Here is a 10,361-nt window from a genome sequence, read left to right on the forward strand (position 1 = left end):
AGAAAAATAATTCATGTCTTTTGAAAAGAATAAGAAGTACGTCGTTCATAGTATTACCTTGAGGTAAAAAACTAATTAAGCAACTACTAATATTTGCATACAATGTATTTAATCTACATAAGTAAGGACATTATGTAGGTAAGTACTTATTCAATTAAAGGTATTCCGAAGTCACATTTTTTATCGAATAACATATTACGTGTTAGTTCTTAATATTACACATATTAAACATCATTTTGTTATGGTAAATATTTCCGTATTTCCTAGACAACTTGGTGATAAAAAAATCAGCGCTTCTCAAATATTTGCAAACCAATTTACATCACGTTTATTTCAATAACTTAAATAATATTTCCATAATACGTGAACGAAATAATTAACCATAATTTCCAAACCAGCTCGACCTGTACCAAGTTCAGCATTAAACGGGAAGAAGCCTCAGCAAATTGGTTATTTCGTTGCCATTGCGAAACGATCTCCCTTCGAACTTTTACTCGCATACATAATGGAGGGGGATATGCGGTGTTTTGGGTCACGCACACGCTCGGGTGTTCGCCAGTGTTGCCAACTCTCAAAAATATTTATCCCTAAACTGAAGTCGAAACCCCCTATAATTGCATTAATTATTTGAAAATTCCCCTAAAAATATATTACACTTTTTTTTTTGGGATGCCGTGCCACCTTATGACCCGTTTCCCGTTTTTTTTTTTTTTTTAGCCCCGCCGTGCCGGCTCAGAACATGTTTGTTTTGGACGCCGTGACAAGGTTATGACACGTTTCCCGTTTTTTTTTTTTTTTTTTTGCTCGCCGCGCCTTTACAAAACCCCTAAAAATACCCCTAGACATATAAAACCCCTAGAAAAATCCCATACCACTCATTTACCCCCTAAATCTGGGGGGAAAACCCCTAAGTTGGCAACCGTGGTGTTCGCTGAGGCGCACTGTCGGCAGTCCTCGGCCGCGGCATCGCCCGATGCCTACGTGACGTCGCCCGCGTGGCACCGCCGAGCAGAGGGGGGCGCCGGCCGGTTTGTTGAATCGTGTTGCGTGCGCAACGCGTGTTAAATTGCAAACATCGACAATATTTTGTTATGATCATTGTATTGAATAGACTTTTATTTTATTACAATGAATAGTATGACTGAGAATTAAATACTGTTGTTTATTTTATGTCGGTATAAGACTGGTAAAGAAGCAATGGAACATTACAACTAAACATTTAAAGCTTAAATTTTGACTGATAGAAATGGTAGTTCTAGCTAGTGCTCTAGTTGCATTATCTCATTAACATTCAATAGCAAACTATAACATACAGAAATTTTGATTTCGGAATTTTTGGTGGCAATAAAATGTCTTCATGTAACTGTAACACTAAATTATATTCTTACATTAACTGAAAAACTTCTATTTTCAACAGTATTTGAGATTCTTAAGCTTGTATAGTTATTACATACTTAGCCAATTAAAATACTTATACAACAACATCTGCCATCATAACAGATATCAATACACAGTCATTGATGTCAATTTAATACATATTTCAACAAATTCAATAAACAGGGTCAACACATAAATGATAACGTTATCGACATCGATAAAAAGAATGTAAACATTACAAACGGGACTAGTGCTTATTTTGAGTCAACCGCTGGAACCGTGGACTGGCAAGGAGGCAACTGGCAAACACAACAAAGAATCAGTCGGTCACACGTACTCGCTGTGATCAGGCGTTGCACCGAACGCGACTTACTTTCTACAAGTTAATTCATTTTAATAAAAGAATTTTCATAAACTAAAAGCTTTGCTTAAAATTATTGTTGGACTTTGAAGATTTAAAGCAAGATGTACTCTACAAGGAAGAGCTTGGACAAGATTCTCCAAATCTACAAGAATGAAATTCGCCGGCAAATCAGCAAGACTACCAGCGTTACCAACTCGGACGCAATGGTACCCAGGCTCGATCAACCATCGCACAAGTCCCCGCAAAATGACGAAACGGGACTGCCGAAGAAATTGCTGAAGTTGCAGAAATATCACAGGTCAGTGCACTCTCGTACACCGTCTCTCAAAGTTTGCGTAACACTGGACGCCATGCGAACCCATAGGGAGATTTCATCACACGTTACTGAATTATGTGATTGCTGGTAATAAATAGCTATTGGTTATTTCTATTTTAAGCGTCATATTTCTAAGCTGTTAATATCTAGAAAGTGGCAATTTAAAATTTTTCTTATACGTTTTAATACTTTTCAGATTGACTGTTCCTCATAAATACTTTGTTTGATTTTTTATGGTCGATGATTTTGCTTATTCTTAATTTTAAAGGAACAGATGTAGTATCGTATTTTTATCAAGACATTTAGATTATTGATTATATCTTTTGTGACCTAATTCTTAAAATGTAATTCATATTAAGTAGGATTATTAAATTAATTGATAACGTAAGTCAACGATAATGCATTGTGTGGTAACCTAATCCTCAAGAATAGCAACGCATTAGTCCTATCTGAGGTTGATTATAGATATCCATGGGCGGCAACTACCACTTACTATCAGGTGGAATGCATGCTCGTTCTTTACTTCCATATTGTAATTTATTAAATACGTGAGTTAGATTGCAATATGAGTTTCATTGTCTAGATTCCTGTCGACCCTCACTCCGCAGCAAATGCCACTGGCAACCCGAGGACTGGCCGTGTCCAAGGACCAGTCCCGGGAGTTCATGGCTTGCTTCCCGGACATCGTGAGGGACCTCACTGAAACTGGCAAGCATATTGACGTGCCCGACGCCAGCAAGTGGTTGGCTAAGGTACGTTCTAATGTTTTTGTCAGTTCATAGACAGAATCATAGAACTTTGCTTTAGTGCTCGTTGACATTTTCGTTGCCTGATATATGTAGTTAACCGGTAAGTAATTCATTAATTTTAAGTCATTTTTAAAAGTACTCACGTCCACATTTTAATAGATAACAAGGCATAATCATATTTTTCTAGTACAAACATCTACAGAAATGTACTTTTATTTCCAAACAGATGGATTTAGAAATCACGTGGTTGTATAAATCTAGCACCGTTTGTACTATTTCATTATCGTAGTAATAACAATTAAGAATTATAAAAGAAATGAAATATCAAATATATCACTAAAACTTTTGCACTTGTATGTGTATTTTTCTTATAAAATAGGATTTTGCAATATTATGAAACATGGTATAAATATTTATAAACTAGAATAAGCCTAATAACAAACACCTATTAACATATTACCTAGTAGAGAACTGGCTAGCCTGTTACATTTGCGACGCTTAGTAGACACAACATAAGTAAATGCTATTTATATCTAAACGGTTCTTGCACTTAATTCTGCGTTTGCTTTTTGCCAGCGATCATAAAAATACAACAATTAGGAATAGTATGCTTTATTTTACCCACTCAGGCCCGAAATAAAGAAAGATAATCCTCAAATTTAATATTTTAGGGTCTTAAAATAGGGGCGTTTGGTTATCAACAATAACAATTGATTTGCAAAAATTTAATCAGTACTTAAATAAAAATTTCAGAAGTAAGGTAAATAACTTACAGAGGATCATCGCTTTTCATAGCTTTTTTTACATTTTTCTATTAATAGAACAAATATCCTCATTATTTATATAAAACAATGGCAATTTGCATGGTACCTTTAATTATAACTAAATGACTGGCGACTTTAAGTGTGATATCACAACAATACAATCGGAAATTAACATCAAGTAACGCGTAACACCATCCTGTTACCACTATAATTCGTGTAGCGATTTTTTTCTTCTATTGATTTATAGTCACACGCAAAATACACGTGCCAATTGCTACCTACTTCTACGGTGTGCTATTTTATGACATCATTGTGACTCGGAATGGACTCATTTAAATAAATCAAAATTGTTATCAATGCTAATGTTTATACACACTTCTATTGTTCGTATCTTTGGGATATACAATGAATTCCACGCTATTTACACAACTATAATTTATAATGTTAACAATACTTATGAATCATTTGTAAACACTTGATTCAACATAAGAACACTGGTATTGTTAAAATAAAGTGTAATTGAATCACCTGACTATACATTTTTGCAAGCAATAAGAGTACCAAACAAAGGAGATAACTTTTAAGCACTTTTGTAAAGATCTGATGACGTACAAATTCGTTAAAATACATGACGTTCTTATTTTATATTTTTCTTTGAATTTCTCCTTCTTATCCGCATATTTGTATTTATAATTATTTTATTTATTTTGTATTTCTCTCTAATAAGCTAATAGCAATGTTTGATCCTTTTGTCTTGTTATCTAACTTAAAAATCTCTTGCTGCAGCTTCTTCAATACAATGTGCCGAATGGAAAGAAGAACCGTGGACTTGCAACAGTACTGGCCTACAAGATGCTGGAGAAACCACACAATCTCACGCAGGAGAACATACATTTAGCCAACATAATGGGATGGTGCACGGAAATGGTAAGTCTCATTATACGACCTTCATTAATGAAATATTGCTCATTTAATTGATTTTCCTACCCAATAATCAACGGCGTATTTTAAATTCCAACATCCATTTTAATATACCTACCAGTTCCTTATTTTTTAAAACATTTTTTGTAGAAACTTTTACGTTTTACGATTTACCTATAACTGTATATACCAGATGGATATATTTGTTATGTATATATTTTAATTACGTATTAACTATTTTAAACTATCTAAGTAGATCAGTGTTCGATCTGAAATAACCATTCACATGTTCGACACGTGAGCTAACCTGATTTCTAATTTGATAAAGACGTAAAAAATAATAGTGTCTAGAACACGACAACGCAGTATGTTAATTATACAACTTCGTTATTTGTCTTCGTATTTCGCAAAAAATGCTACTTAAACGAGTTTTTTTGATCTTCTACAATTTTTAATACGCATTTAATTTTAATTAGACGTCAAGTTTGAGAAGCACTTTTACGCTAACGGCGTATTAAATTACCTACCTGTCAACCGGGCGACATCCTAGCTTCCTTTAAAGTATGGTAATTTTATTGGAAAAAATACAAATACACTTTAGAATGAAATATATTAATGAGAAGTATTTAAAATGAACAAAGCTTACACAATATTACGCAATACAGCAGGTAAAACACTTGTAAGTAGTAAGGATACTCGTTTTTCATATTTTTTATTGTGAATGCCCTTACAAAACTCATTCATGACAACACCTGGGTTAATAACACAATAGTCTTGGGTTTACCTGTTTAACAAAAGTAGCAATTGAAAGCAGTAGGTAGTTGGGTGCTTAAATTTTGCTTTATTATTAAAGCTCTACTTATTTTTTTTTTGGATTAAAATACGTTTAAAATACGTTATAGATGTTCTCATGGTTTTTCATTCAACGAAAACAACTGGCATAGTATTAAAGGGTGTTTACCTATTATATATATCTAGGTACTTGTTAGCAAACTTAAATAAGACATGTGTTCTTATCCCAGACAGAAAGGACAAACGTATGTGGTCGTAACGCTTCACACAAATATAACTTAAATTTGACTAGGTCTTAGAAAATTAATAAATTTAAATTACAGATAAAAATAATCTGAAAGAAAAAAATCGGCCATGCTTGATTTCAATAGTGCGAAATATTTAGCATTTGTGACATTTATAAACGTGTTGTTATAAAGGTCATCTTTTCTTTACTATTTAGTAGCGAAGTTATTGATTGAATAATAAAAATAAGTTATAATTTCCGTGACAAAACTAATTTAAGTTTTGATACTTCAGCATCTTTAGATTGCACTTATATATAAATATAAATAGGTACGAATCATCGTTTTTATATCGTTTTATATCATTAAAACTGTATAAAACAAAAAATCGCAGACGAAATACGTAAATCATGTATATAGGTACGTGAACGACTGAAATTACAGATGTATTATGTTCGTTGCTATTTGCTATCAGTACAGGATGCGACACATGATAAATTCAGAGTATTAAACATAATTTACAAATATTAGAAACAATTCGTTACATAATTTGGAAACATGCATTGTTTTCCTATATAATAATATATACAATAAACTTTTGTTAACATACCTACCTAGTTGTTTTACCTAATAATAATAAAGAAGATATCGATTGGCTATTATTTCCGCAATAAATAGGAATCAAATATTTGCGCCCTTATTATTGATAATAGTAGGAATAAATTACGTTCAATTATAATTATGTTCAAGTTCAAATATATTTTGAGAAATATTAATAAATGTAAGCCGTGTTAAGTTTTTGGGATCGATTTACTTAAAATTTGGCCGACGCCCTAACCGTGCGTCTATACTTTGAAAAAATAATGCTTAAACAAGGATTAAAATAATATAAATACACGACAATCCTACCGTAGATCTTTCGGACAGATCCTAAACATTGATTAATGTGAATGTAACAGTTGCAATTCCTCTTTCCAGTTCCACACGCACCAGATGCTGTTGAACGATGTCATGGAAGGTACGGAAATGCGGCGCGGGGTCCCCTGCTGGTACAGGCGCCCGGAGGTCGGGCTGGGCGGCATCAACGACGCGTCCTTCGTCCAAGCCGCCATGTACTCCACGCTTAAACGCTACTTCTTCGCCAAGCCGTACTACAAGAACGTTTTGGAGATGTTCAATGAGGTAAATTTCAATTATGCGTAACTTTGTTAATTATAAACAACGTTTTCGTATCGTATTTCTATATACGAAACTCTTTTGATAATTATGATTTTTAGACACTACTCACGGTGTCTATATGTTCAAGTTAAGGCCCGGTCCACTAATTTTGAAAACCCACTTATCATGCATGTAATCGTGAAAAATTGAAAAAAATATGTATCTAGGAAATATAGGCATTATGCATATAACGGAAACACAGTGTTGAATATAAATATGGGACTTTCAGAAATTCAATAAACTTCAATAAACAAAGTCGTTTATTGAAGTTTATTGAATTATTGAATCGTCCGAAAATTCAATAAACAAAGAAAGACTTAAACAAAATAGGTCGCAACTCAAAACAAAAAGACGTGAATAATAATATCACAAGTTAGTACAAAGGCAAACCAAACGCATTGAGTACATAACAAATCAGATACGCATACATAAAACATGATTAGCATTTTAAGGTCGCCACAAGAATAAACGTGACTTATTTACGTAAAACATTTGCAGATGCTGCTCAAGTGTTCGATCGGGCAACACCTGGAAAAACTCCTGTCGAAAACTGATAAACCAGATCTAGCACAGTTCACGATGGAGAAGTATGAAGCGATCACGAAATATAAGACTGCGTACTATACATTCCAAATGCCAGTGAGCTTGGCCCTCCTCATGACCGGCGTTGATGATCCTGAGACCCACAGGCAGGCGAAGACAATTCTTATGGAGATGGGAGAGTTCTTCCAAATTCAGGTGATTTTCTTTAATATTTCACAGATTCGGTGATATTGTAGGACATTTCAATAATTCGTTATGAAACTTATTTGCCACGAAATCATTTTAGTGGGTGCCAATAAGCATTCCACTGTTCGATTGCACTTCACAATTAGGCAAAAATATCGGTTAAGTTATAGATTTAAATGTGTAGGGAGCTAATTATTTTAAAAGTAACTAATATTTATCGGGAATATGAGAATTTATCAGCCATTATGGCGTTTATATAACTAATGCAAGGTTATATTTTAATTGAGTTTAAATAAAACAAAATATTGATTTTAAAAATGGATTAAAAACCTTGCATTTGGGTTTCATCGTTGGCCGTATCTATGACATTCTATAATGAAATTTAAAAAAATAAAATGGAAGCTTGGGCGCGAAAAAACGGAGGGAAAGGGGGCTAATATAGAAGTTTCTAGTTGAGTCGTGTCGAGCTTGTGAAATGATTGATGTACTAGATGTATGATGGTAACATATTGGAAGAACAACAATCTGAGGTTTTGATTTGCTGACCCGAACTCCCAACACTAAATACTATTTCTTTATTACAGGATGATTTCCTTGACTGCTTCGGGGATCCGGCAGCAACAGGCAAGAACGGCACTGACATTCAAGATGGTAAATGCACATGGTTAGCTGTTGTCGCACTTCAAAGGGTATCGCCCGCTCAGAGACAAATCATGGAAGAGCATTATGGCGGCTCCAAGCCAGGCGATGCTGAAAGGATCAAGGATCTGTATGAAGAGCTCCAGCTACCCCATACCTACTCAGTATACGAAGAAGCCACCTATGATCTCCTCCGGACGCAAATCCAACAAGTCACAAGGGGACTCCCGCATGATTTGTTCTTCAAAATCCTGGATAACATCTTCAGGCGAAGCGTTTAAATTCTAATATTTATTTAGCATAAGACATAAGCATAGGATACTTAGTTTTAGACTTTGGTAATTTTAAGTACGATATCTAATCTAAAATTTACTAATTCCATTATTAAAAACACATGTAAAATAACATCACGTAAGAAGCATGTACGTGAATAATGAAATCTTCGATCTCAATTTAAGGAACTTAAAGAGAATCCTACAAATAATACTAACGTCTATTTATAAATATCTACAAGTCTACTTATAAAGAAAAGATTTATCTCCACTATTATTTTCAATTTTAATAAATGTTAAAGTTTCAAGCTTGATTTATATGTATTTACCTTTTATAATCTCTTGTATGTTTAATAAATCTATGTGGGATTAAAAATACAAAAAGATATTACATAATTCCTATTGTTTTTTTATTACCCTAAAGGACATTGTCACAAAGTCCAACTTACAGACTATTGCAATATATGAATCTGAAGCAAAATAAAATTTCAGAGTACACAAAACTAATCTGAATATGTTTGAGGATAGAGAAAAAGTCCTGCAATGGGACATATTAAAAGCTTGTAATGAAATTGTAGCTAATCAGTAACCACCAAAAATATAGGTGTATATGTTTTTATAACTGGGACATAAGTAGGACTGGAAAAAAACTAACAAGTGTTCATACTAATTGTGAAGGTAAACATGTAGGACCCGAAACTTGTTCAAATACCTTTGATTTTTGAAAATTAACATTTTTGGCTATTTCTAAAATTCATATGGGTATACTACGATTACAACGATAAAACCCAAAGATTAATACTGGAATCATAGTATATAGTATATCATATCATAAGTATAGCATATCATAAGTAAAGATTACTCACTCCTAACAAGAAAATGTAACCAGTTTTAACAATTGAAATTGTCACTGTCTTCTATTTTCGAAACGATATTTCTCCGAACTTTTTCTTCGATTTCGTGTTTTTGCACCACTTAACTGCACATGTCGGGATTGTTCCGCGTAAATTACACCATGACAGCTGACAAGTGTCAGTCATTTAATGGCTTCCTTCAATTACAAGGCGGTGAGATATCTATACTTATCTATGACTGGACCGTAGAACCACATGAACTGTGCGATCGAGCGCCTGATTAATATCTCTTGCAACGCGCCGATATATTTACTTCATAATATCATTCCCAGTCTTTTGGTACGTATAGTTTAGAATTTGAAAGCCTTGTTTAAATTCAATTTTGTGCATATTCCATGCCAGACGAAGCCGGATCTCTCATATGCTATGGTCTTGTCAAAATAAGGACGGTGGGCATGGAAATTCGGGTCTCGAGGATTCCCTCTTTACCCGAGCTGATTCTCGGATGCTAAATACCAGCCGGATTCTTGATATTCATAATATAATTTAATAATTCTTGATATAATATAACGTTATTTAAAACATAATATAATGAAAATATACCATCCCATATTTTTTTATAATATAAGAGTAGCAGACGAGCATGCAGTCTACCTGATGGTAAGTGGCTACTGCCGCCCATGGACATCTGTAATTAACCCCAGATAGGATTAAATATTTCTACTTGAGGTCGGCCACAGATGCGCCGCTACCCCTGAGGACTAAGCTGGAACGCCTCGGAAAAGTATGTCTCCCTTACCACGCCCTTCAAACCGGAACACAGCAGCGCCTAACACTGCTGTTACGAGTATTAGGTAGAAATACGCCCTCCAGGTGCTCGATCGTGTCGGGACCTCCATAGTACGCCGAGAAGGAGTTATTTCCGACGCAGCCGACGCTTGACATACCCGTTATTAATGATCAATATATCAATCAAATTTCGATCTTTGGTTGATCCATTTGTAATAACGGGCTATAGTTAAGCTCTTACGACAGTCCCTTATATAGCAGCACTATGCTGTCGAGAGCTGCAGGGAATAAAATTTTGCAAATAAGTATGGAAATTTCCAGTTTCAAAGGTTGATAAAAACACAGCACTTTTA

The 10,361-nt window shown here is 34.3% G+C and overlaps 1 protein-coding gene across 1 annotated transcript; it reads left to right on the forward strand.

Annotated features, from left to right (window-relative positions):
- The first annotated feature begins 1,671 nt into the window (after positions 1 to 1,671).
- Fps (farnesyl pyrophosphate syntase) lies at positions 1,672 to 8,763 on the forward strand. The gene is made up of 6 exons (XM_073086309.1): positions 1,672 to 2,039; positions 2,641 to 2,809; positions 4,357 to 4,497; positions 6,486 to 6,689; positions 7,224 to 7,463; positions 8,039 to 8,763. The coding sequence occupies exons 1-6, from the start codon at positions 1,843 to 1,845 to the stop codon at positions 8,372 to 8,374; spliced, it is 1,287 nt and encodes a 428-aa protein (XP_072942410.1). The 5' UTR covers positions 1,672 to 1,842; the 3' UTR covers positions 8,375 to 8,763.
- The last annotated feature ends 1,598 nt before the right edge of the window (positions 8,764 to 10,361 follow it).

This window comes from Epargyreus clarus, unplaced genomic scaffold (assembly GCF_041222505.1).
Source record: "Epargyreus clarus isolate Ecla_fem2 unplaced genomic scaffold, WU_Ecla_fem_2.2 ptg000024l, whole genome shotgun sequence".
Lineage (NCBI taxonomy): Eukaryota > Metazoa > Arthropoda > Insecta > Lepidoptera > Hesperiidae > Epargyreus > Epargyreus clarus.

Coding starts and splice junctions, on each gene's coding strand:
- Fps (XM_073086309.1), top strand. CDS start 1,843: ATGTACTCTACAAGGAAGAGCTTGGACAAGATTCTCCAAATCTACAAG. Junction 2,040..2,640: donor AAGTTGCAGAAATATCACAG/GTCAGTGCACTC, acceptor TTCATTGTCTAG/ATTCCTGTCGACCCTCACTC. Junction 6,690..7,223: donor TTTTGGAGATGTTCAATGAG/GTAAATTTCAAT, acceptor AAACATTTGCAG/ATGCTGCTCAAGTGTTCGAT.